Source organism: Petaurus breviceps, unplaced genomic scaffold (assembly GCF_028583685.1).
Source record: "Petaurus breviceps papuanus isolate PSGF00001 unplaced genomic scaffold, PetGlider_PUasm1.0 80, whole genome shotgun sequence".
NCBI lineage: Eukaryota > Metazoa > Chordata > Mammalia > Diprotodontia > Petauridae > Petaurus > Petaurus breviceps.
The window spans coordinates 7725113-7752866 of NW_027186540.1; the positions used below are offsets into that span (position 1 = coordinate 7725113).

Here is a 27754-nt window from a genome sequence, read left to right on the forward strand (position 1 = left end):
CTCTGGGTTCTTAGCCTCCTTTTCTGTAAAAGGAAGGTATTCAACTTGATGAGCACTTTAAGTTTTATCATACTCTGATTCTAGTATTCTCCTTTATTGCCAAGAAGCTAAGAGAGGTATTTTATCTGTTACCACTTTATTATTCTTATTAGTTAATGCTTTGAATTTCCCAATGAAGGGTGATTTAATGAGTCGCAGTAAGTTTTATTTTTCATAGGCAGTTATCAAAACAGGGACTAATGCACAGGTATTACTTACTGGAAGAATCTCAAACGTCTGTAGTGTACCACTGTTTAGTGTTATGGTCTCAGAATCGACGGTAGCAGCAGGGGATTCTGTTGAAGCTGTAATAAAAGCAAAAAGAGGGGGAGAAACTCACATGTAGGTAGCGAAGTACTAGGATCATTCAGTAAAGAAGTACACAGGAGAAAATACCATTGTCTGTAGTGGAGATGGGAGAAAGCTAATAGAGAGATTTACAGAATCTCAGAATTGAAAAAAAATCTCAGAAGTCAACTAGTTCAACTTGCATCTGAACGAGAATTTCTTCTAAAATATACTAAATACAGATGGTCACCAAGCATTTACATAAAGACCTCCACTGCTTCCTAGGGCAACCTAGTCCAAGTTTGGAGAACTGATCTGAAGTGTATCCTCATAATTTTAAGAATGATAAACAAACATTTATATAACATTTTAAGGTTTATAAAGTGCTTTACATCATTTAACAAGCATTTATCAAGTGATTATCTTGTTTGATCTTCACAGTAACCCTGTGCAGTAGCTCGTACTACCACCCCATTTTATAGATGATGAAACCAAGGCTTAGAAGGGTTCAGTGACTTATCCCAGTAAATGTCTGAGACAGGATTCAAAGCTCAAGTTTTCCAGACTGCAAGCTCAGATCTCTATCCACTGTGCCACTCTTTGTGCTGCTCATCAAGGGTAAATTTGGCCCTCTGCAATTTCCATTTCTTGGTCTTTATTTTGCCTTCTGGAGAAAAATCTAAAGGGTTCTTTCATATACTTAAGATAGCTATCAGATTCTGGCCACCCTGCTCTGCCCCAAGGCCAATCTTTCCTTTTCTATGTTAAACATCCCTAGTTCTTTCAACCCAGGTTGAAAGCTGGTAGTGTTCTCATATTTAAGGCAAAGGTAAACAGGTAGCTAGGGAAGAGCATTAAGGCCATCGTCCTACCACCTTAATGATGCCAACAGGTTCAACTTTATGAGTGTGTGATGTGATTAGAATATTCTCATTTTAAGTCGCACCTCAAGCATCACCTCCTGCATAAGCCGCTTCCTGATCTCCTCAGTTGCCATTTCTCCATTCTCCACCCACCAAATTACTTTGAATTTATTTTGTGCATATACTTTGTATATATCATATACATATTGTCTTCTTTAAGAGAATGTAAGCTCCTTGCAGGCAGGAGTAGTTTCTTCTTGATCACTGTAGGCTCAGTGCTTGGCATATGGTAAGTGCTTAATCAGTTCTTATTGACTGGCTGATACAGAGAATTAAGTGCTTATGCAATAAAGGTGGTGTCCCCAGCATAAGCCATGATCCCGGTTGCCATGATTGTTAGCTCACTTGCTGAGGACGACCCCTGACCACTCTGCGCTTCAGGGTCTCATTTGTCAAAAAGGATGAACATCTATCTCTTCACCTACCTCATGTTTCTATCATGAGGATAAGACATGCAAAAGAGCTTTGTAAAAATAAAATAACTCTGCAAATAAAAGGCATTGTTATTTACTTTATTACTACATAAAAAAGCAGATAGAAAAAATATCAATAACTACACAACCCACATGCCAATTTCCTCATCTTTACTTCTGATTTGTATATTTAACTACGTGTATCCTTAAGAAAGGAACAGGCAGGCTTTTGTGAACAATTTTCTGTATCAGATCACAACTTAATAGACACAAAATTGATGGAAAGGAGCACAAGAAAGTGCTGTGCCCACTGGGTGTTGATCACAAAAGAACATTCAACATTCCCACCTCACCTCTGCCTCTTAGAAATCAGTCCCTACTTTCCCTTGAAGCTTAGCTGAAATGCCCCCCTCCGGGGAATCCTGACTCCTTGCTGCTATGAGTGCTTCTTTCCCCAAACGTATCTTTTATTCACTTTGTGCGTATATATTTTACATATGCTTATATGTATTGTCTCCCTGAAGAAAGAGAGTGTGAGATTCTTGAGGGTAGGGACTGTCATTTTTGGCTCTGAATTCTCAATATGTAGCACATTGAGCTGGTTCTTAATAAATACTTGATGAGTGACCAACAGAGGAAAAGACAACTTTAGAAGCCCTTCTCTAACAAGCAGCTTCTTCTGCATATATTGAGACCATATGGTATTTTGATAAATACAATCACAGAGATAACTGTTTAAGGCCCTTTGAGTCTTAATGACAAATGAGGCATACAAAAGGGGAGACATAATGATTAGACCAAAGGTATTTTCCAGTGTCACAGGGAATGTTATGCACAGGATCTAAATGGAAAATGATTCCCTAGAGATGGTAAGATCCTTCAGATTATATTGCTCTCATTACATCAAACGTCCTAGAAGGACTTCAAAGATACCCAGAGACACTCAAAAGAAGCCAGCATAAGATTATGTACAGGAAAAATCAGGTGGATAAAATACTACCTATTGCCCAATCTACGACAAGCAATTGGATGGGCAGTCCATTGCAGTAGTTCATAAAAACACAGTAACAATAGCAGCTAACATTTATGCAGCATGTGGTATGTTCCAGGCGCTGTGCTAAGTGTGTTACAATTTTTATCTCATTTGATTCTCACAACAACCCTTTGAGGCAGGTGCTATTATGATTCCCCCTTTACAAATGAGGAAATCAAGGCAAAAAGAAGTTAAGTGATTTGCTCAGGATTTATATAGCTAAGTGTCTGATTTAAACTCATGTTTTCCTGCCTCCAATCCCAGTATTTACCACTGTATCATTTAACTGTCCCAATCTAAGATCCATTTATCTTGAATAAGTGTAGCAGACTGATAATAAATAGGCCCCAGAACTGAAGGCCTGGAAAAGAGTGGGTTAGATTGCATTTCACTGTATAGAAACTGTGCATCCCTTTTGACAACTGCAAATCATTCCCATCTTTTTAATGCCAATATTCTCTTGTCATGCTGTATTGTTAAAACCTTAGAAAGCAACTAATGTCAAAGAATCAAAGATTGAAGCTATTTACCCAAAGGGCAAAAAGAGACACATGATAGGTTTAAGTAAGTTGAAGCATATTTCTAATAATGACCTGCCTATATGTAAGAGGAGGCATTAGGGATAAGATATCATGTAGGAAATGCATGATTGGAAAAGGAAGTACAATAGTCATGTAGTCAAAGTAGGAAATTGAATTGATGTGAAGATCAAATGGGATACTGCACATAAAGGTCTTTGCAGACCTCAAAGCACTATGTCAGCTATTATTATTAACAGTCCTAGTAAGTCACAAAGTTTGGGTACTTACAAACATGGGTGATCTGGACAGGAATCTGCAAAGCTGTCATGGGACTTGGAGAGATGCCCGTATTCTCCTCCAACCGGGCAACTCGGATCTGAACATGCTGAACGCTTGAACTGGTATTAGTGTTTGGAACTCCAGGGCCTGATTTATTCTCCGAAAGTGTTGGGTTGTTTTTTTGGTTCTCGTGCAACTGTTTAAGACCTTTTATCAAGACTGAAGGGAGATGGGTAGACAAAAAGAACATTGATTCGCCGACATCACCATCTAAGTAGCAAGGGAGGTGGGAGGAAGGGATGAGGTGAGGAGGGAAAGTATTTGGAATAAATAGTTTGTTCACTGGATGTCAAATATTACATATACAATAATGAAACATTTGAGAAAACCACATTTGCTGAGATGTTTCTTAGCTAAGCAAATTTTTATTAATGAAATACCCACGTTGCCTCTATAATACTTAAATATTAAAGACAGATATTGTGAAATACATGAACCACATCTGTCTAGAGCATTTAAACTACTGGTAAAATGATCCTTTTTCAGGAACTCTTAGAGAAGGGCACAACACATCTTTAACAATATCTTTATTATGAAGTTAATAAACTAAGTATGGTTATGTATAAGGACTTTAGGATATCTGACTAGTGAGGAGCAACAACAGGACTTGACTTTTGCCTTACCACATCCTCTCATGGTAGCTGGCAAACTGTGTTGGAGGAAGAAGACAGCAAATTCTTTCCAATCACTAATCACAGAACGGCACTCACGAAGGGCTACCTGTGTAGACTCTGCCTCTTCTACTATTTTTTTTTTGGAGGGCAATTGGGGTTAAGTGACTTGCCCAAGGTCACACGGCTAATTTTTGTGTTAAGTGTCTGAGGCGAGATCTGAACCCAGGTCCTCCTGATTCCAGGGCTGGTGGTCTATTCACTGCGCCACCTAGCCACCCCCTCTTCTACTATTTATGGTTTTTTTTTTTGCTTTTTGGAGGGCAATTGGGATTAAGTGACTCGCCCAAAGTCATACAGCTAGTATGTCAAGCATCTGAGGCCGGATTTGAACTCAGATCCTTCTGACTCCAGGGCTGGTGCTCTATTCACTGCACCACCTAAGGCACCCCTCTTCTACTATTTATGACAAGCTGTCGTGATTCTGTTCCCTCTGTTCTTCTAACCATACATAGTTTGCCTAGTTTCATATTACATAATAGCCATTCACCATTTTGCATTAACTCCTAGTTTAAAAAAAAAGTTAAATCTTTACTAGTGAAGCATTTATCATTTCTTTTCTTTGGAAAATGGTAAGATGTTAAAAAGGGGGCAGTAACTTTAATCAGCATTCAAAATGAACAGACTGCAGTTCCATCTATCAATGAAAATCTGAGTCTAACAGGTCAGTTTGTGAATAGGGAAGAAAAATATGTTGTCATGGAGGGATGGGGGGGAGGGTCACAGCAAGTCGAACATACTTGTATACCTGACTTTAATTATAATTCCATATGAAAACCTGGGATTTACACATGACAAATTAAAGTGTGAAAATTCTTTTTAAAATGTTCTAAAAATTAACTTACTTTCAATACAAAAGAGTAAAACTAGGACTCCTTTAAATAGCAAGTTTCCTCAGGTTATCTGAAGTGATACTGCTGACTAAAAACTGATTTATATCTTTAAAAAAAAATCCTTTGCAGAAACACTGACTTTTAAATATGTAAAATTTAATTGATCTTGACTGTTTATATACAAATACTATGATTTTAGAGGCCTTAGGCATTTGAAAGATACATTACCCTTTTATAAAGAAGAAAATGGGACATATTTATTGGGACTAAAAGTCCCAATACTAACACAAGATGAATGACTGGAGTTCCTGCATACCTCTAGGGACCTCAAGTATTCCTGAATGCATGACTAATTAGGTATATGACAGAATCACTTATCATTTATTTCAGGAAAAAAGTAGTAAAATAAATCTTGCAGCATAACCAGATCAAACAAGTTATGCTTCTTTGAAATGAGATGCCCCTCCACCCAGCAACAGAAAGTTAGCAGAAACTTTCAACTTTCAGCCCAAGTGATCAGCTTTTTGTGGATTGTATTGAACATTATGATCATAGAGGATCCTTATTTACACCAATAAATGTCCACTCTGACAACAGAATGAAAGGCTAGGCACGCCTAATTAATACATTACCAGGGAATGAAACATCCTTGTGGTTTGCTATCTGTCTTTTGATGGTCCACCATTTACTTCGGAGCCACTGTGGTGAACGAACACTGCTCCATCCCTCGGCTAGTAGATCCCAGTTTATATCATTTTCATCAGCCACCTCAAGCTCTGCTATCCTGATGGGTTACAAAAATGGGTGTCTGTTAGGTACTGCCCTTTGGGACTAACGGGACCTCTACCTGTATTTGTTTTTTTTCTATGACTGCCCAAAAGTAGTATGGCCCTGGAGATCACGGGAGAGAGAAGATCTATTAACAAGATGATACTGCCAAAGTGTTGGGGAAAGGATCCCAGAGGCAGGCCAGAAGTTCCAGAGCTACAATGAATTATTTCAACTATGAATGGTTAGAAGGTTGTATGTGTCCAAATGTATCACTGTGCAGGTAAGGAGATGTTTAAAGAATTTAGAGCACAACAGAGCCAAATTTTAATTGTGCTCCATACCTGGTGCATAGTATGACTGAGCAAGTAACTGTTTTTCTGGGTCTCAGTCTTTCCAACTGAAAAATGGATGGTGATTTATACTAGAGAAGCACTGTAAAATGAGTTCTTTATTTAAAAAACACACACACAACAACTCAAGGTAAAAAGCATTCTTTAAAATGGGATGACTATATTTAGAGGCTAGAATGAAGTATGTTCCTCGTTTGTCATTTAATAGCATAGTTAGACTAAACTTCAAGATTGAAAACATATCTAATAGCATAGCACTGAGTTCTTCAATGTTTTGTCCTTGCCTACAAGATTCATTGCTCACTTAAGTCATTCAGTTTTAAGGTTAAGCTATGTGGTTTAAAAAAAATCTTTAAATTAAGAAAAACACTTTAGTATCTGTAGGACTAGTCTAAGTAATCAAAAGTCTTTCTCCTATAGGTATACAGTTCACATATAGGCCAGGGTGGCTGAATCAACTAAAGGAGGTTACTCTATATTTTATGAAGCTTATATGAAACGGAAGCATTTTTTTCATTCTAGTTTTCATGACTGGGTAAATTCTGAACTAGGACCCCCTTCTTGGCAGCCTCAACAGAGCAGCCAAGGATTGAAGGGCATGGAGACTGAACAACCCTCTTCCCCCTAACCATGGTCCCTCCAGGCCAGGGCTGAGGCACAATAATGGGACAGTGGAAAAGCTTGCACTGCCGCTGCCTGTGCCGTACCTGTTCTGTGGATAGAGAGGACTTCAGTCTCCAGGCCTTCAATCTGGTACCTTGCACGGGCACTAAATTCACTAAAAAGGAACAGAACACAAAACAAAAAAGAGCTCAATATGAAGTACTTAGGAACTCAAATGAATCAGGTCACTATGGGAAGGATGATTTTCTGACTTTACACATCCAAGGAAACAGAAAAAAGATGGCTAACCAAGACTTTATCACTCCTAGTAAGTAGGAGGACACAAACCTCAAGATGAGATTGATTTCGTCTTCTTTGGTCCACTCTGTCCCCCCGCTCTGTTTCCAGTTCAGGTAGTTGAGCCACTTGGAGCGACACTGCTTTTCTGAGCGGGTCCCAACTCGTTCAGCCACAGCTGCCCAGGACACCCCCTGTGTGACGATGTCACCCGGCTCAGTGCTTGTCAGTTCGTGAACCACCTCGGCCAGCCTCTTCTCTTCCTCTTCTGTCCACTTCCCTGAAAGGAAGAAATAATCTAGGCTCCTACCACTACCTGTCTCCTGGTTTGTTTTTTTTGCAAAGCAGAGACAGATTCATCACTATATATGCAATGATTGAAAGAAGTACATTAATTCTTCCAGCAGCTTAGTTTCTGGACAATTCATGTAGGGGTTGCCAAATACACCTACATCAACGGTAACAATTGCCTCAATGTATTAAGTATACCAAGAAGCACTGACATTCCCAGGGAGAGCAACCAAAATCAGTCTAATAACTAAATTTAAAGAGAGAGAAGCTGATAAAATGTACAATTAGTTTTTGTTATGCACTCTCCATGCAATTCTATGTAGCCCCTATACCAAAACCCACGCAAAAACTTCCATCAATTTAAAATCATATATTCTAGATTTTACAGGGGTGGGGAACCTGTAGCCTTGAGGTCACATGTGGCCTTCTAGGTCCTTGGGTGCAGCCTTTTGACTGAGTCCAAGTTTTATAGAACAAATCCTTTCATTAAGGGGATTTGTTCCGTGAAGTCTGGATTCAGTCAAAGGACTGAGGACCTAATGTGGTCCTCATGTGGTCTTGAGGCCACAGGTTCCCCACTCCTGTGTAGAAGAATGTAATGACCACAGGGAGGGTTAAGAAAGGAAATCAAAATTTTAATACTGGCCACAGTCAAAGCTCTGGTCAGTGTCAATGATTTCCAGATTGTCAGTCGAATTGGAATAGGATGACTAGAAATTGAGATTCTAACAATCCAGTAATTAGGTTTTCACTGTATTATTTATGACAGTCTTCACTTTTAACACCTTACAGCTACTCTGTGCCTCATGTTGTAGTATCTCTGGGATACCGCATATTCCACAGGAGACCAAAAAAAGTCTGCCTATGCATATTTCCTGCTTGAACTTATGACACTAAGGCTGGACAGTTCTTTTTTGGTCGGGGTTAGTTAACAGAAGAGATCAGAAGCATAGAATTTCCAAACTGTAAGGGATCTTTGAGGTCATCTTGTCCGACCCAAACCCCTCATTCCTAGGCTGCTGGTGACTTTTGATGCCACTTTTGTAATTTCTCTCACCATCTGTCCTTTGCTCTCAATTCTCATTGTCACCACTCTTACTACCTTGCCAGACTGCTCCTTTCATTTCCTAACCATTCTTCCCATTCTATATTCTTTTCTCCTAATTCCTTCCTTTATATCCTCCAACACTAATATTTCCTATACACAGAGCCAGTGATGTCTCTCAATATCCTTCCATGGTATCTTAATGCTTTCCAGTAAAGTTCAAACTACTTTGCCTGAGATTCAAAGTCCACCATAATTTGAACCCATGGCACCTTTCTAGCTTTATTCTCATATATTTTCCTGTTCAGACTAATTTTTATAATTCATAACTGAGTCTGCACAGTTACAGTACAACTGCACTGCAGGGTCTCCTGCTTTCCCACTGTCCATACTTTCATAATTTTACTCACTTGTTCCTGTTACCTAAAATGTCCTATTCTCTTTCTGCTTGTTATATTCCTACTGGTCCTTTAAGATGCAACTCAAAATGCTACATGCTCCAGAAGGACTTCCTTTATTTCTCCTAATTGGTAATGAGTACTCCCTTTTTCATATTACATAAATATTTCCTTCTACCTCTCCTATATCCTTATTATCTTGTACCATTGTTATCTATGTATATGTCATATTTTCCTACTAGAAAGTAAGTTCACATGTGACCTCAAGGCCATATAAAGGCAGGTATAATTTCTTATCTAACCTGTGTAACTCACGTGAAAAAATGGTCTGCACATAAAGTTTACTAAGTGGTCAGTGAATCAAATGTAGGGGGATGACATTCCTGAGGTGGAGGTATTTTCATTTACATGTTTCAAATTGGGAGGGAAAGGCAAAATATAGCTGGAGTTGTCTATTGGCAGCTCAGAAAATATGTAAAATGTAAAAGGAAGACTGAAGTAAGAATGAAGGACGAGGGAAAAAAAGAAAAAAAAAAGAAAGAGGACAAGGGTAAGCAAAGGGGAGAGACTGAAAACTAATAAATGTATTGTCCTCCATTCCCATCCCAATCTGGTATGGCGATCTGAAACAAAACAACCAATTTGACACAAAAACCAAGTATGAATTTGGTGGAAATCACTTATTGGATAAAAGAAATTTCCCAGCAGGAAATACATCAGCTGTCTCAAATGCAATTCCCTGCCTCATGGAAAAATGGTCCTTTTGAAAATGAGGAAATTCTACACTGTTCTAAATGATTTTAACTTATACAGAAAAAAAAAACACTATAATACTATAAAAAGCAATCAGCAAGAAAAAGTCAGTTTGACATAATTCTAACCAAACCAAAAATGCAAGGGTGTAGGGGTGGGAGATTAGCCTCTGAGCTTGACACTGAAGGGTGATGGAGAGACTTCTCCACCAAGTGGTTCTGTGGCCTCTCTCTACACAGAGGATCGCACAGGGTTTAAAATTCACACCTTCCAGCCGTGCTGGAGCACCGAAACGGTACCTGTGTTGCAGGTATCCTTCATCAGCCGGCATCGATCTTTGACGGAGGATGCGCTTCTTCCAAGGGCCGCCCCTATTGTTGCCCAGTCATTGCCATGCTTTATCCGGAGCCTAAAACAAGAGTCTGCCAATCAGCATTTGGTTCAATTGTTTTCTCCCTTTTTATTTCATCATTTATTCTTCATTCTTCTTCTTCCCATATGACTGGTTTGGAAGTTGTGGACAGCAATACTTTGAGAGCCAAAGTTTGAAAGTGTGGCCTTTTTTTGGGGGTCCACAGTTGTCTGTGGGTGAAAAAACAGGCAGCAATTGCCTTTTTCCTGGGTCAGAGAAGAAATAAGTAACTTGGATATGTCTTCAAAAAAGACCAAAATTTCCCCTTAGCCCACAACTGCTTTATTGTTATGATCTCCCAGGTATCTCCAAATAATTTTTTTATTTTAGTAGTCTTCATTTTATCTTTTCCCACTTGTACTCTGATTTCTTATCTTTCTGTCCCATTATTTTATAACAGAATTTACCCTCAAATATTTCTTATTGCTTCTAATATAAGACCACTGCTCCACCAAGGCATTTTAGTGGAAAGGGAACTGGAATGCAAGTCAGAATGCCTGGGTGGACAAGAATCTTGGCTCCACTCTTCACCAGCTGTGTGAGCCTAATTAAGCAAGTCACTACCTCTCTGGGCTTCAGTTAAGAGGCAGGACCAGATGACTGATCTCTATGGTCCCTTCCTGCTCAGTCTATAAAATATTGCCCAAGCACACGAGGTTAAACTATGCCTTGGGTGACTTGAGAGTAACCAAAATGGTTTTTTGTTAGGAAACAGCACACACATCAGTAACATTTGCTAACCCATCATCATGCATTAAATCACAAGGCATAAACTTGGCTTTCATCTCAATACTGGAGTCTCCAGAAATCATGCTGGTAACTGTTTCTTTATATGTATATCTACTTTTAGGGAAATAGAATGGTGTAAGTACTGGAATCAAAAGCTGATCTACTACTAAAAAAATACCCCAAAAAAATGAGATTAGGGAAGAAAATAACTAGGACTGAAAAGACTTGAATTCTATCTAGTCCTGCCTCCCTCACTATTAGCCAAGGACAAATCACTTGACTTCCTTAAATTTTAATTTTTCATCTGTAACAACCTTAGTAGGCTACTATGAGGATCAAATAAGAATGGTATTTGTAAGTGTTTTGAGAGCTACAAAATACTTTAGAACAATTTAACATCATTTTCAACCACTGCTTTGATAATTAGCAAAATATGATTTTCAATTCTTAAACTCCCTTCCAGGACCAGTGAATTATCAATCACAGTACTCCAAAAATCCCTTAAAGTGTTCAAAGAAAAAGTTTTTCAAAACAAAAGATACAAAGAGTATATCAGATCTTATTAATTGAAAAAACCAACAAAAAAACTTACTCCTTAAGTTTTTCAATTTCTTCAGGAGTATACCTGGAGAATGCCAAGAAAGAAATTTAGAGAATCAGTTAGCATAGAATAATACAAAGCTAAAAACCTTAATAAAAAAATCAACCTCATGTAAGAAAACAATTTACCAACACTAAAAGTGCTCAGATTAGATAAAAACATAATAATTAAGACACAAATCTACTTTTGTTAGCACAATCATAACTTTTAAAGGAATCAGTGAGTAGGAAAACTAAAAAATGAATGTAAATGTTACTTTTTCTTTTTTTTTTTTTAAACTCTACAAGAAAATATTTGCTTTCACTGAATATGGTCATGGACCATTTCCTTCTTTAAAAGTGCCAGTGAAAATACAATACTTCCTTATTTTAAGTCACAAACTTTTAGGTTTGGCATAGGATACTGTATGTTTTGATATTCTTCAGGAAATTCTTTGTCTAAAATGCTTTTTAAACTTTAAACCAAGGCTTTTACTCACAATTTTTCCTCAGCTTAATTTTTAAGAAAATTTACACTTTCTGAAATTATAACCATTCCCTAAAGTAGGAAGGGTGACAGAAAATCTCTAGTACCAAATTCCATCATTGCCCCCCAAAAGAAAAATTCCAGCCAACTTCTTTCTTTACATTTGGACATTTGATAGGTTTTTGCTTTAATCTGAAGGTTGTCTCTCTTAGTAACTAGTTATGGAATTAGGACTACAATGTGGGGGTTATATTAAAAATGCTTATTTGCCAATAAGTTGCTCATTTTGAAAATATCAAGTCAATCAAACTGCACACCATTCTTTATCTTCTTTCTCAACTGCCATGGAAACATAATTATTTCTTTCCTTGCATATACATTTAATTTTTAAAATGTGCTCACTTGATGGAGCTGAGTACTGGAGAAAAAGTAGCATAAGCCAGAATGCCTAGAGTTCAAGACCTGAACAACGTTCATGCAAATAACTTCTAAAATTTCCATGTTATAAGTAGGAATATTAACAAGCATCTATCTCTTGTACTTTTTCTGGACAATCTGTCACTATGAACAATATATACTTTTGAATTCTATGCCCACTTCTGTTTACAAAGTTCTTTCCACTTTAATTTTGAAAAAAAATCTCTGACTTCAAAATGCTCACCTATGGAAAAGGGAGTATAGAAAATTTTGACTCCTGAATTATGGATAATTATTCTCATATTTTACAAACTGCTGCCCTTAGGATCTTGTTACCTTTAGCAACAGATCAAAGTTCAATATGAGATAGGCTAAGATTTGGACCTTGGGCAGGGGGATTTTTGTTACTAAGCTAATAAAAGGAGCCTTGTCTAAAGGTTTCTGCTCACAACAAAAGCAATGAGTACAGGATTCATTATAGGTAAGGTTCTAGCAAAAATTCAGATTGGCCTCTTATCTGTACCTTTGTTAAACCTCTTACCACCATTTGTGAGAAACTAAATTTCCAAATGTATTTGTTCTTAGTCACTAGTCACAACATGTAGTATTAAAGGTTTCCATTTTCATACTTTCCCACATGGTTCCTGTCATCGTACATGCGAAGGACTCTTCTATACACTGCAAACAAAGGCCGGTTCAGACCCCACGCTATAGTCCTGTAGAAATCTTTTCTTTCATCTTTTGACATCTCAAAGATGATTTCTGTGGCATCTTTTATTCCACGTGCCTAAATGGGTTATATTTGTTTGATTTAGGGATTTTGGATACAAATGCATGCAACCATACTAAATTTCCTAAATTTGTAATTTTTAATCTCAATTATGCCACTTAGAAAAACAATGTGTATATATATATATGTATGTACACCATGTTATCAGAAAAGCCACTGAAAAACTTAAAAATGATGCAAAAAAGTTTAAAAATATGAAAAATGATAGCAACTTCATTTTACAAATGAAATATGTCAAAGGGCTTTGAAAACGATTAAGAATTTAAAATATTTTCTAAACAGATGATTTTTCATAAAGATTTATTTACCTCTTAATTCAACAAACATTTATTAAACTCTTCTTGTCTATCTCTGCAGATAGAGCTGGGATGTAAAATGAACATTAAGAACCTATTTCTCCTAAGGAATCTGCTCTTGGCTTACTGTAGTTATTTTTATACCTCTCACTTTACTCATTATATGAGACAGAGCAGAGGTAAAAGATTTAGAGCTATAAGGGATCTCAGAGGTACAATTACCTCATTATATAGATAAAGAAACTGAAGCCCAGAAAGGGAAATGATTTGCCCACAGTCATGCCAAGCAAGTGCTGGCATTCAGGTCTGGAGCTCTTTTCTACTATGCCAGGTATGAGGTTCTGCCTGAACAGGGCTCTTCTGGGAAATGAATCACTGTAAAGCAGTCCAGAAAAAGCACCATGTATGTAGTAACAAGTGTTTAAAAACCAAGTTCATTCTTTTCCCACAAACCAACTCCAGCTCCACACAATGTTATTTTTGTCAATCATTTTTCCCTCCCAAGAACCCAGGCTGGAAACTTGGAATCATTCATGGCTACTCTCTTTGTCTACATCCAGGTAAATTACTCCTCATTTCTTTCCCAATGTTTCTTTTCCATTTTCACAGGTACCATGTTAGTCCAAATCCTTATTATTTCCAGTTTGGATAACTGCGGTGGTCTCTCAGCTGTTTCATTTCTCTGCACTGTCTTTCTCCCTAATCAAGATGCTGAGAATGATCATTTTAGAGGTGAGAATACTGGAGTCCAAGGAGTTTAAATGATTTGATTGAGGTCAAAGAGCTGAGTCTAGACAACACATTTTAATTTTCACTACATAGTGGAAATGTACAGCTCCCTTTTAAATACCATTACTATTGCTATTCATGGGGAAGTTGCCAGTGGTCATTTGATAACACTTTAGTACTCTTCATTTTATAACTCGATTTTTTTTTCTCTGTAGTTTTGGGTAAATATAGTTTCTACGTTGTCCTTGTTAACCACTGCTCACTTAAAGCTTAAGCTCTTACCCTGAAGAGAGACATTCTTTTTAGTTACATTTAATTTCGGCAGATCATAAAGTAGTGAAGTTTGACATGAATTTCATCTTATGTAGAGATTATGCTAGAGACATCAGTGCTCCCTTCTATACACAGGAAGAGCAAAAACTACAAAGCAGATTTCCAAGTTCAGTTATATTGAGAATCTGACCGAGGAATAGGAGAAACTTGGGGCATCACTGTCTCTCTTCAGAGCTCCTAAAGCACTTGCAATCTGGTTCATGCATTTGGCATTCACTATTATAAACTTATTTATAATGTATATATGTTCACTGAAGTTTTACTCTGATGGATTTTTGTAAGCTATGACAGCTGATTGCCAGTTTTGGCAGGTCCTTCCAAGCTAGAAAAGCTTCAAGTACAGGCCCAATGATGATGTCCAGGGACCAATGTAACTAAGTCTGCAGAGGCTCATTACCAAGTTGCCTGGAAAGTGATGAATTTTTTGGCTAAAGGATCTCTGGAAGACCATTAGTATACTGTGGAATTGTTATCTGCAAGTGTGTAGGAATATCCACGCTGATAAAATCACAGATCATTGAAGCTGAAGAAGGATGCATCTTATCTCTTCAGTTAGACTATGAGATCACTGAGGACAGAAAAATACCTTAGATTTTCTGTAGTCCCTATAGCATCTAAGTAGTACCTTTGCACATAGTTGATACTCAATTAATATCTGTTGATTGATTATGCCAGAGGATAATGGCTAGAATTATACTCTCTACAATTCCAAGGTAGTTCCCTTCTTTTCCCCCAACTCCAAATACCTCCTGTTAGCAAACTCCCTGGATTTGGGACCTAATAGGGTTGATTAATCTTTATTTCTGAGGCAATTCAATAGCTGATAGCTGTGCCTTCACAGGAAAAATAATCACATTCTAAGCAAGTCAGATCTAGTTGAAGATCAAAGATGGAAATTAAATTCTTGATCTTAAGATCATATAAGGTGAATTGATCCCACAAAATATAGGTTCCTTACAAAATCTTTAAAGCAGAATATGTGCTTTAAAGTCCTGACAAGACACTAAGGATTTACAGACCTACTCTTAAGTGTGATAGCAAGACTTCTTTAGCAAGGCAAGCTCAGACTTGAAATTCAAAGTAAAGTTTCTTGGTAGTTCAAAAACATGATCATATACATTAGAATTATTAAGACATATTATGCTCATGAATTCTAATCCTGCAAATAATTATAAATTCCTAGGAATATTTGTGCTAAAATTGTATTAATTTTTTTTTTTTTACAAAAAGGAAATCTGACTAATGAAAGTAATAAAAAACCCAATGAAATGTCATATCAAGAAAAGTAAGATTTAAAGACGAGTATTTATATAAAGTGATGTAATAGAGAAAACAGAATCAAAACAAAAAAATCATTGACAGTGTCTTGTAAAATAAAAATAACTGCAACAAAATCTGGAAAAAATATACAAAAGAAAAAGGGACGAGAAAGGGACGTGAAAGCAAAAAATGTTTTTATTATTATTTTTTAAAGTTAATGTAAACAAATGATAATTAAGAGTTTATAGTTTTATGCTTAATCATTTTTTTATTTCAATGTTTTTGTTGGATTAAATGAATTAAACATAAAAATACATTATAATAGATACCTTTAGATAACGTTCAATATTACTCATTAAAATGTCAATTTCTTCCTTTGACCACATTCCCTGCTTCCATTTATGCCCTAAAAAAAAAATAAGCAATGTCATGGAAACTGTTATTGCTTGCTATCAAGAGTAACAAAGTTAATGATTTAATTTGTAAAGCAGACAAATAAACATCTGAAAAAATCCCAACTTCCTAAATAAATTTGCTTTCACATTACCTGGTTTTATACTATTTACCCTTAAAATTTTTCTCTATGAAACATTTTGTGAAGAAAGAGTGAGAAAGAGAGAAAAAAATCAATATTAACTACACCAATTTATATGGCCACTTTGGCTTTTAAAATCCTAAACCTGTAATGAGAACACATATATATCTTAAGACAGTCAAAGGGAAACATTTAAACATAATTTAATGGGAAGTACTATTCCTTTTCATTAGGTACTTTCCTTATCCTTCTGATTTAATACTCCAGTTTTCAAACTGATCTGTGATCTCATCAATCTGGGTATTCCATCCAATCAATGATGCAGATGACAACCCATTCATGTTCGCCCATCCTACAGGAATATTGTTTATGTCTCCTCAAAAGTTGCCACAGGGGTTCTGTTCAAAGTGATGAGCCTTCTTTAGATTGCATTAACATCATGAATTGCACTAATGGAGCACACTGATGATTTATCTTCTTTCACAATCACATGTCTGACATCTTTTATAGTGCTGCTTCTGCATAATTTTGCATTTGCAATATGGTGCTTCTTGCTTATCCCCACCATTCACCTCTCCATTGTCCTTTGGGTGATTCACAATTTCCATTTTTGTGTCTCAGACCAGTGCTCTGTGATTGAGTCACACATATTATCAGAAGAGTTTTTGTTGTTGTAGTTCTAGACATGGAATTTCATCAGTGCGAGGAACTCCCAATATGGAAATTCTCTCCATTGAAGCAGATTATCATTTCTACATTCTGTCTAGTTTTATTCTTAAAAGGTCTTATAATGGTTTTACTTAGTTGAGTCTCTTAACAATCTTTCTTCTAAACTATTTTTCCTTCATTGTTTCTTGCTGTTTTGAGGTGAAAATCCTCATAATTTTGCATCATCCTTTTTTATATTTTATAAATAAATTCATGTTCTAAATTATTATTGCCTTTGGCTGACATACCTCACTGGTTAGCAAGAAAATCATAAAAACCTAAGTGGCCACATATTTTGGTGTAGTTAATATCAATTTTTTTTGACTCTCTCACTCATTCTCTCTTGATTTGGAGACTAATTTTTTTTAGTCACTTTAAGTGTCCTTGTAATGGCAATCGACTCATGTTGGTTAAACTTTTATATGGAATTGTTATAATGTTAGTGTCTTTTCCTCCATCCATTTCCCAGTATTTAGTACAAATTATTAATTTAAATAGACCAGGTTCGTTTTTAAAATTACATATATCAGAACTTTTGTCATTTTATTCTTCTAGTTTTCCATAAATTTTGATCTCTGTTCTAGCAAATTGGTGATGTGACTATAAACAGAAAGATTATTAAAGAATTATTTTTCACATCAATAATTAGTTGTTTCCTAGCTATAAAAATATAATCAGTTTCATTTTTTGTGATGTTATTTGATATTCACCATATCCTGTACTTCCCAGTTCTCTCAAATAAAGGACTGATCTTTGGGCATGAGGCTTCTATATATAGTTGCTAAGTTTTTGGCTTCTCTCATCCCTTACTTCCCAGTAATATTTTTTGTCATTCTTATATGCCTATCTTTGCACTAAAGTCATTAACTTTCAAAGTGTACTAACTTAATTGAAAAGATCTTATGGGTTTTCTTCATCAAATCTCTCTTCATTCCTTGTAGCAAATATCAGTGTGTAAGCTGTAATTATTTTTATCATGGTCTTTTTTTCCAAATAAGAATAATAGCTAACATTTATATAGTGTTTTAAGATTTGCAAAGTGCTTCACAATATATTATTGTACTATGAGTAACTAATAAGAGAAATTACAAAACATCCTTCCATTCCTTCTTTCTTTCAATTTTGCATATAGCAAGGAAAACAAGATTGTTATGTCTTAGTTTCTTCAGTATAACGTCTCCTTGTTTTTCACTGGATATGGATCTTACATTTAGAGTATCAACAGCTCAGTAAATACCTATAGATTGTCTGACCCCTGTTCCACTATTATTGAAGAAATGAGAAATGGCCACCGGGATTGAGAAAAGTTGGTATTCTTTTTTGTTTTATGCAAAACAATATCCTGTAAATATAAACAGAAGAGCAAGTTCTTGCTTTCAAGTTTATATGCTAAACAGAGGAGAGATAACATTAGGAGGCCTCAGTGCAAACGAAGGGCATGATGATCCTTGAGGCTCAGCAACAAAGCAGATGGTGATGCATCTTCTTTAGGGTCATTTCCACTGAGAATGTCATACTTGTTTCTGACACTGAGCCATATGATGGTGCCAAGGACTTTGGTGGTGAGAATTTTCTATTCTGGGTCTTCAGGAGCTTTAGGAGAGGCTATTGCCAGGTTGCATCTCCACAAGGATTATTCTTGTGCATGATGGCTATGGGGGCTGGGCTAGAAGTAGGCAGTCATGGGTGGACATGCCTAAAGAAATCATAGTCATGTGACCAGTCTACTGGTGGTGAGCTTTTTCTTACTTAGGTAGAATCTGCACAGCCTGTGCTCCATTGGCACAGAGCCTTCAAGAAGCCAGTCATCTTCACACCACAATGAGACACTGGGGCGGTGGGTGGGGGTGGGGCAGGTCTTCTTGGAGGTCTAGTTCTACCATGAAACTTGTAGGAAGACCCTTCTAGGTGGTTTGTTTGATACTTATTAATGTTCAAATTTACTTCAATTTTTGAAAATATTATTAAGAACAACAAGCATATCTCAAAGAGGTTATGGCATATCATTTGTTAAAATACCTCTTGTAGTTAGTTATTATTGTTACAACAAAATATGCAGTTAGTTCCTATCTAAAGATGGGTATGGCATCCATCCATCATGTGTTAGTAAGTAAAAAGAAAGCACTGAACATCCTCGTGGCAGAATGTTCAATAATGGCTTTAAAATTTGAGTCACTAATACTCAATGCTTTATTAGTTTCCTTTCATTACTTTCCATATACTTCATCAACTCACAGCTACATTCATTCCAGTATTGACTTTCTATCTCATCCCTCAGCAGTTTCTAGATCTACCCTCATCACCAACTTGGTAGTGCAAACAGGATATGCAAAGAATAACTAGACGATCATCAGATCAAAGTAGCAGTGAAGCAAGGTAGTATAACGAAATAACTTGATCTTAATTCACGTCTCCACAAGAGCAAACTGGAAACTACATTGTGCAGCTTTGCTACACCTCATGTGTAAGAGAAAAAAAAGTATATGAGAAAAGAAAACGTTTTCACTTATCAGTTAGTGAAGGAAAAAAAAGATTTATTTTTTTCTTTCATTCAGGGATATATTAATGATATATTATATATAATAAATATAAAATTAATCTATTTTGAGGTATTTGATGAGGGATATAAAGGTCTCTTTCAGAGAATGCTAGACTTCATTCACTTGACGCATGACGACACATGATGAAAGCCACATTTCTATTTCCCCCAGGAAGCAGGATCAAAGTCACTGAGTAGCATACCTTTGTTAGTTAATGAATCCTTATCCTCTTTAGTAGTAAACCAAGCTTGGCTAACAGCTGAAACCTCTTCATTGCCTAAAGGAGACACATCATCCAACTGCTCATTCTGTAGGATCTTTAAAGGCAAATATGAAGAAAAGATTATTAACTTAATGAATATCTTATGATTGCTCTGTGTTTTGTACTTCCAGATATAAATAGAATTTTTGATTAAAACAATGAGAAGTACTTATGGAAACTAAGAATATGATATGGTAATGAAGGATAATAAAAATCATTTGCTCTAAAGGAGTAATAAAAATATTACCTAATATTTTTGTGGTACTTTACAATTTGGGAAACAGTTAATATACATTATTTCATTTTAACTTTATAATAACCCAGGATGATGGACTCTTGAAGAAACTGAGGCTTGGAGTGAGTTGATTTAAGTCACAAATGGGGAAGTGGCTGAGGCAGGATCTGAATCCAGTCTTTCTTGATTCCACGTGCAGCACTGTTGCTACTATGCCATTGTTTCCTAATTAGCTATAGGAAATGATTCAGTGAAGCAAACATTTTCTTGTGTTTTTATTTAGTGTGAAGTTAAAATCTTTTGTATAAACAAAGTATTTTCCCTTCTGTTATTTTACTGTATGCAATGCCTCATTTTTACAAGTTAATGAGAACATTCTGAGCTACAAGTCCTAGGTATGAATCTTGGTTATTCTATGACCTCTATGATCACGGAAAAGTCACTAAAACTCCATGGGCCTTTGGTTCCTTTTCTGTAAACTTAGGGGGATGCGCTAGGTGATCTAGATCTAAGTCTGTGATCATAAATCATAAATGTCAGATTCCATATAGTAGACTTTAAAGAAGAAATGAGTAATAGATTCAGCCTGTGTCTGAATCTGAATCACATTTAGAAGACCAAACCTGTCTGGATAGTATTACAGTGTCCCTAATACAGTGCTTGGCATATAAAAGACACTTAAAAACTATTTGTTGACTAACCAATGCAAGAATGGCCTGTATTATAATCCTGTATTTTGGTATTAAATATGAGAAATGCTAGATTGAGGTGAGAGATAAGATACTTTTACCACTATTTTCTCTAATTTGTATGGTGTCATGGTAGCGTTGGTTAACCTTCTGCAACTAACTTTTACTAAATTTCTAAAATCAGTGGAACTCATCTACTGAGAGTACTAACACTTTCAGGTCTACCGAAGGGTTCTTGGGATCCCATCATTATATTAGGAAGGCACCTTAAAGAACATCTAGTCTAGACCCCTTTTATTTTATACAAAAGGTTATGAAGGACTTTGAATGCCAAATAGAGGATTTTATGCAGTTATGTGTCACACAGTTTGGAGTCAGGAAAATATGAGTTCAAATGTGGTGGAAAGCCAACAGAACACGGTCAGATGAAAAGATTTTGGAATTCCTGAACATGGAATTGTTATATCTGTGGGTGATGGCAATCAAGGGAATGACCATCTTTGGGTGTGACTGAGGTAGCATGGAAGAGTAGCTCATGAGAAGTAAGTTTGTTGAGGAACTGAGCGGTTAGGGTATTTCACGGAAAATCAATATGTATGTTAAAGTCTGGTATGAGGGTAGGAATCAGGGAGGAGAGAAAAACTGTATCCTTGGGCAAACAGGGCCAGTCTTGAGGGAGGCAGTAATAACTTCTAGAATAAACAGAGAAAGCAGCTGAACTTCACCAGAGCACTCAATGGAAAGAGAGAATATATCTTGAAGCACACTTCTACACCTACCATTATTAATTCTGCAATTATTAAACAAGGTTTCTACCAATGGAATAGCTGGAATTCAATCCCTCTGTTGAAGTATTACTGTAAAACCAACCAAAGAACATCTTATTTTGAGATTTTTCTTGGGGATTCTTATATCCTCTTAAAACAATATGGGCAAAACCAATGGAGGAAAGGCTAAAGAAATTACGGCACATGATTGTAATGGTATGTTTATTGTATCATATGAAATTACAATTATGAAGAATTCAAACAAGCATGGCAAGACTTTATATATGAAATGATGCAGAAGGAAGCAAGCAGAACTGGGGGGGGATTATATACACAACAAGTATAATAATGTAAATGAAAGAATAAAAGAGCTGAATTTTGGGTATTAAAATGATACATACTGGAGCCTAAAGAAAGGTAGAGAACATGTACCCCCCTTCCTCTTTTTGCAAAGGTGTGGAACTATGTGTATAGTATATGGACTATATGCCCTGACATGACTGATATGTTCAATGACTATGTTGAACTGCTTGCTAGTTTGCTGGGTAGAGGAAGTACAGAAGGATATATTCAGAAATGAAGATGAAGTAAAAACAAAAACTATCAATGAAAATAAAAATTTAAAAAGATGGGATGAGAAAAACCAGGTTAGGAGCATAATTTCTCTTAAACTCCCCCCAAATACTATATTCATGCACAGTATCTATTTCAGCCTTGAGTCTTCACAGACTCAAGGTCCCCTCAAGTAATACACTAAGAAGATTAGAATCACATGCTATAGAATTCTACAGTTTTGCTAATTCAAAAAAGACAAATACAGAAAATTATCAGCAATCTTTACCTCTCCCCATCCCCCAGCTGTGTGTAGTATTTAAAAACCTAACAACCCTATTAATTCAAATTCACCAATTAAAATCCAACTATAATTACAACTTGTGTTACATTACTTAAAAAATGGTAAAAAGTTCCAAACTTTATCCTTTCTCAAGACTCTTGTATCAGTTGGTCTCCTCTCTTACCTTACAGAGAATATTAAAGTTATTCATTGTGAATTCTGGCATCTTTCCTCTTTCACCTCTCAAATATTTTTTTTATTCTTGCCATTGGGTCTTAGAGAATGAAGTGATCTTCTAAGGTCACCTTCCTAAGCCTTCTGTTGTGCCCAAGATCCTGTCCCCTCTGGGGCCCTGCTCCATTAATCATCCCTACATTCATTCATTTTGAGCAATGGATCTACAATCAGAGGATAAATGTTTGAATTCTGGATTGGGCAAGTCATGTAACTCTGAGCCTCAATTTCCTTATCTGTAAAATGAGAGAGAGTTGGACTTTTGAGGTACCTTCCAGATCTATATTCCAAGATCTTTAATCTATGCTTAACCCATTTGCTTCCAAATGCGCACAGGTTGTCTCTATCCTAAAAAACTTTCCCTTGACTCTGTTACCCTCTCAAATGATCCATCACTCTCTTTCTCCTCTTCCACTGTCCAGTTTACAGAAGGAAGAATCTACACCAGCTGCCTTAATTTCTTCACCATTTACTCCTCAGCCCCGTGTGCCAATTTGCTTGTTTCCATTACTAAACTTAAACTATCTCCAAGGTGAACAAGGATTTCTTGAGTGCCAATATAATTTTTCTCAGTCTTCATCCTCTGATACTTTACATTGTTTGACTACATTGCCTTCTTGATACTTCCTCTTCCCTTAGCTTCAGTAACATTGTTTTTATCTGGTTTTCCTTTCTGACTAATTCCTTTGAAACGTCTTCACCTGGTTTCTTTCCCTCTTTCCACCCCACTTATCTTACCCCAGTAGCTAAGATCAAGATTTTGTAGTTTTTCTTCAAATAAAAGATGTTAATATCAAAATTTAGATCAAAACTGCCAAAAGCTACAGTTGTCCAATATAATTCTGAGTCAAGTTTTAATGTTTACCATACCTGGATCTGTGTCACTGTTCCTTCAGTAATCTCATCATCTGCCACCTCCGTGGTAGCAGTCATAGTCACCTCAAAGCTCTGATCATTTTCTGAAACTTCAAGAGATGTAAAGTTAGAAGAATAACTAATCTCCAGAACATATGCCATTCACAACAACAATGGCTAATTCTAGCTACAATGAAAACAATAATGAAAAGGTATTTGAACATTTATTTTCTATCATAAAGTTATTATACTCTTGGGCAATACTCTTCCATGTGGTTGAAAGGACAGATATATCTATAACACTGTGCTAATGTGGCAATTTTAAAAAGCTTATTTCATTATTTTAAATTATTATAAATCTACTTTCACATCAGAGTATATGAAAGTAATACTTTTTGTATTTTAATATATTTAGCTACTGTTGCAATTTTGTCCCTAGATGTGCTTCATGTCAACTTTTCAGATGTGGAGATAGATTTATTATGATTCATCCTTATTATTTCAGCTAGTCTCATTTGTGAGAAAGAAAATATATGATCAAGATTAGAGTTCAGCCTATGACCATAAAATTAAGCAAACTGGTCAAGATATAATTTGAATCCATAATCCTGGCCTTGGTAGCAGTTTCCTCTGGCCAAATTACTTCATAAGAAAGTAACTATTTTTACCATGCTGGATCACTGTAATATTTTAAAAATTTCAACTTAGATTTCCTACCCATGGCTCTATTTGTAAAGTGAACCCAAAATTCTTAAATTAACTGACAGCAAATGATAATTAAAGGAAATGAAACATTAGGAGGAAAGAACATTCACTCCCAAATCTTTTTTATTCACTTTCTATAGTCTCATGACAAAAGTTAAAAAGTTTATTTCTTATTGAATCTAATAAATAAATAAATAAATCTGTGTGCAAAGTGTACATCTATATATATAGGCACTTATTTTCATGTCGAATAACTGTACTTAAAAGATTCTGACACTTTTCTCTGAGTCAGAGACATTTTGACCTTAAATGATCTGAAAATATGTCCATGGTGAGAACTGATTTAACATTAACTAAATCAAAACTACTACTTAACTGCCTTGTAATCAAAAACTCATGTAAATTAGTTTGATGACCTTGTTAGAATAAGTGAAAGTAAACCTAGTTTAGACTTTACCTAGAAATGCTAGCTCTAGTGTACACATGAATTCTTAAAGTTTATATTTTTAGTAAATGAAAGAATATAGTGCCCTCAACATGAGAGGACTTACGTGGAAGTGCAACAACTGAGATGCAGGGGGTAGAATCCTCAATACTCTGGTCATCCTCAGACGACACACACAGTCTCTTGTTTGGAGGTTCAGTACTATCTTCTGAGTCTATTTCATCAGTCTCTAATAACAAAAAAGATCCAGTGTTCTATTAACAAGCAAAAAGCTCAGGAAAAACAAAACAAAACAAAAATCAAGGATCAAAAATGAAAACTAAGACTCAAGGCAAAGAAGATTGGATTGCATCTTCCCTATCCATGTGCCTAAGCTCCCCAAATCCAGGGTGAATGAAGAGCACAGTAGCCTGAAGGCATCTTCTCTATGCTATCAGGGTCACTCTGCTGACCAACTGAAACATTGACAAAAGTGCTACTTCAAAGGACCTCAGTTTGGGGCAGTCTAGCAAATGCTTTACTTAGTCTATAAAGAGAACAGTGGAAATGTATTTATCTAGTTAAAAAGTCAGAATATCTCAGTGTATTATAAACGAGCAGATTAAATGTTACTGCCATTCTGAAATTCCTTCAAAGGTTTAAAAAGGAAGTCCATTTGGTTAAGTTGAAATTTAGAAATTGGGGAGAATCTTGCCTCAACTCTCTATTTCCAATACAAGGTGTTTCTTCCAAAAGACTTAAGCATAGTTTTAAGCTTTAAGAGTTCATTAAGACTTTCTGGATATCCTATACACAAATTATACTACCAGCACTGAAGTGCATAAGAACAAAAGGTGTGTTATGTTTGCTCAGTCATCATGACTAAATGACCAACTTCTGAGAACAATAAGTTAAAGTGGTAGGATAAAAGTCCTAAATAAAATGCAAAGAAACATAAAGTCAAGCTTAATCATGTAAAGACCTTTGTTCCTATTGGGTTAACTTTAAATTTCTGCCTGGATAAATCAGCACTGAGGTGATACGGACCTCACAAATTTAGAGATTAATTATTTAGAGATACTAAGTATCAGTGAATTCTCCATACCATTCTGAGGGCAATGAAGAATAAGGTTCCCTTCTGTGTCCTGGGTCAAAGTCACAGAATTCACAGTTTCTACTGTCACTGTGTCAGATTCCTCTTCAACTGTGCTCATACTCAAATCTGCACAAGAATAGGCACCACATTAAAACCTTTTAGGGCAAGCTCTAGACCAGAGATTCCCAAACTTATTTGGCCTACTGCACCCTTTAAAAAAAAAATTACTCAGCACTCCCCCTGAAAATCTACTTTCTTTAAGCTTTTAATGTTTTTTTTTTTTTAAATTTGCATAATTTAAAAATATACATATTTTTAAAAATGACTACCTTAAATTTAATAATTTATTATAAATTTATGGTTCCCCCCCACTGAAATTTTGATGATGTAATATTTCATCATGTACCCATATAGTATCATATTGTAAATAAGTCATTACAAGCCCATATTCCTGTCAATGCATGCTGGACTTCCCAACAATGCAAGACACACTTTCCTGCCAACACTTGCTTGTTAAGACCTGTTGGCAGATTTGATCACTGATTGGTTATAACTTGCATTGGAAAATAATGTAATCACTACAACTTTAATTCTGTTATACCACAGATGAAACATGTATAAATGGTTTTTCAAAATTTTCTTCTATTCTCCTTTTCTCTATGCTTTCATTGCCCCCTTATTTTTATTCAATGCCCCCCAATTATACCTGAGGCTACTACCGCCCCCCAAGATTGTTCCAGTCCTGCCCAGGGGGTGGCATCACTCACTTTGGGAACTTAAGTGTCTATGTCTCTTATGAAAAATTACAATTGTACGTCAGGTTTCAAAAAAGAAAGTTTACATCTTATTGTGCCTAGTAGGCATTTATTCTCTTGGGTATGAAATGATGGACTACTATTGGGACCTAGCTGGCCAGGGCTAAACTTAGGAGACTTTCCTTTATAAAAAGAAAAGCCCCTTGCATTTTATAAGTACTCTGAGGCCATCTGTTATTACATATATAACTCTTACAGCTATGGCAGCATTTTTGCAGCTTCTAGGAGACAGAAGAAACCTAAAAGACATCTAGTCCAATTTATTATCTGAGTAGGAATCCCTTCTATAATAATTCTTGACAAGTGGTATCCAGCCTCCTGAAGATGTCAAGTGAAGGGGAAGCCAGCACCTCCTAAAGCAATTTTGAAATATTTGAATTTTTTACCTAGAAGGATCTAAAAATTTGCTTCTCTTCAATTTCTACACATTGTTTCTGCTTTTTCTAATCTCCCTGGTCAAACACCTGAGGGCAGCTATCTGTCTTCCTTAAGCCTTCTCTCTTTAGGCTAAATAGCCTAGATTCATCAAATAATCCTTGAATAGTAAATCACTAATCTTCTCACCCAACCTGGCCATCCTTTTCTGGATATAGTCCAGTTTGTCAATATCCTTGTGAAACCCTCAACTGAAGATAAAATCTCAAAAGAGATTGAACTAGGGCAGAATACAGGATTATAGAACACGATGTTTCTACTAATTTATTCTAAGGTTATATAAAAGAGGCAGAAGCATCATGGCATAGTTGATTGAGAGCTGGCATCAGTAATAAAGACCTGGGTTCAAGGACTGCCTCTAATACATACTGGTTATGTGAACATGGACAAATCACTTGATTTCTTGGTATTGTAGGTCAGTGGTATCAAACTCTAATAGGAATAGAGGCCACCAATTCACCATAAAGATCCCTGAAGGCAGTGAATCGACTTAGTTTTAAAAAGCAATATTCTCCATTTTTATTGTATTTTTATTTATTTTGTTAAATATTTCTTAATTATACTTTATTCTGCTTAGGGATAGACTTGGGAGCATTGAAGGAACCTAGAGGCCTGCCATCCATTTGTCTAACACCTCTGTTCTATGCAACTCTCTAAGATTGTCAATTCCAGAACAGTTGCCAATCTGTATTGTATAGGAAGTTTCCTCACTGGAAGTTCCCAATACAGGAAAAAGTCACAGGTCAGGGCAAAAGGAAAAAAAAAGATTTTTCAACTGTCGTGTCACATTGCTGACATAAAAGGAATCTTCATCTTTTATTCTACTTTAATTCCTAAAGAAGCATACTTGGCAAAGCGCCAACATTTAGTGTCAGGTAGAAGGTAGAGGTTGGGCTGGAATTTGTCCTAGAATGCTTATTGGATAACTTTATTATGTAAATACTAAAATTTAAGGCAATTAAATAAACATAACCTCTTTCAGACCTAATATAATGTAGATATATCATATCTATTTCTTT

At 36.0% G+C, this 27754-nt stretch overlaps 1 protein-coding gene across 3 annotated transcripts in view; it reads right to left on the reverse strand.

Moving 5' to 3' along the window:
* The window catches only part of LOC138176011 (cyclin-D-binding Myb-like transcription factor 1), a 55581-nt gene that overhangs the window by 10713 nt on the left and 17114 nt on the right, over positions 1–27754 (reverse strand). Inside the window, exons 3-14 of one of the 3 annotated variants that reach the window (XM_069106712.1) lie at positions 25495–25611; positions 24517–24639; positions 23276–23370; positions 19586–19700; positions 15930–16006; positions 12822–12979; positions 11302–11334; positions 9868–9977; positions 7133–7361; positions 5693–5844; positions 3506–3766; positions 259–344 (exon numbers count right to left, since the gene is read on the reverse strand). In XM_069106712.1, the coding sequence (XP_068962813.1) occupies positions 259–344; positions 3506–3766; positions 5693–5844; positions 7133–7361; positions 9868–9977; positions 11302–11334; positions 12822–12979; positions 15930–16006; positions 19586–19700; positions 23276–23370; positions 24517–24639; positions 25495–25603 (1548 nt within the window). In that variant the 5' untranslated portion in view covers positions 25604–25611. The remainder of the gene's footprint in view (positions 1–258; positions 345–3505; positions 3767–5692; positions 5845–7132; positions 7362–9867; positions 9978–11301; positions 11335–12821; positions 12980–15929; positions 16007–19585; positions 19701–23275; positions 23371–24516; positions 24640–25494; positions 25612–27754) is intronic. The other 2 variants (XM_069106713.1, XM_069106714.1) reach the window with 2 other exon arrangements.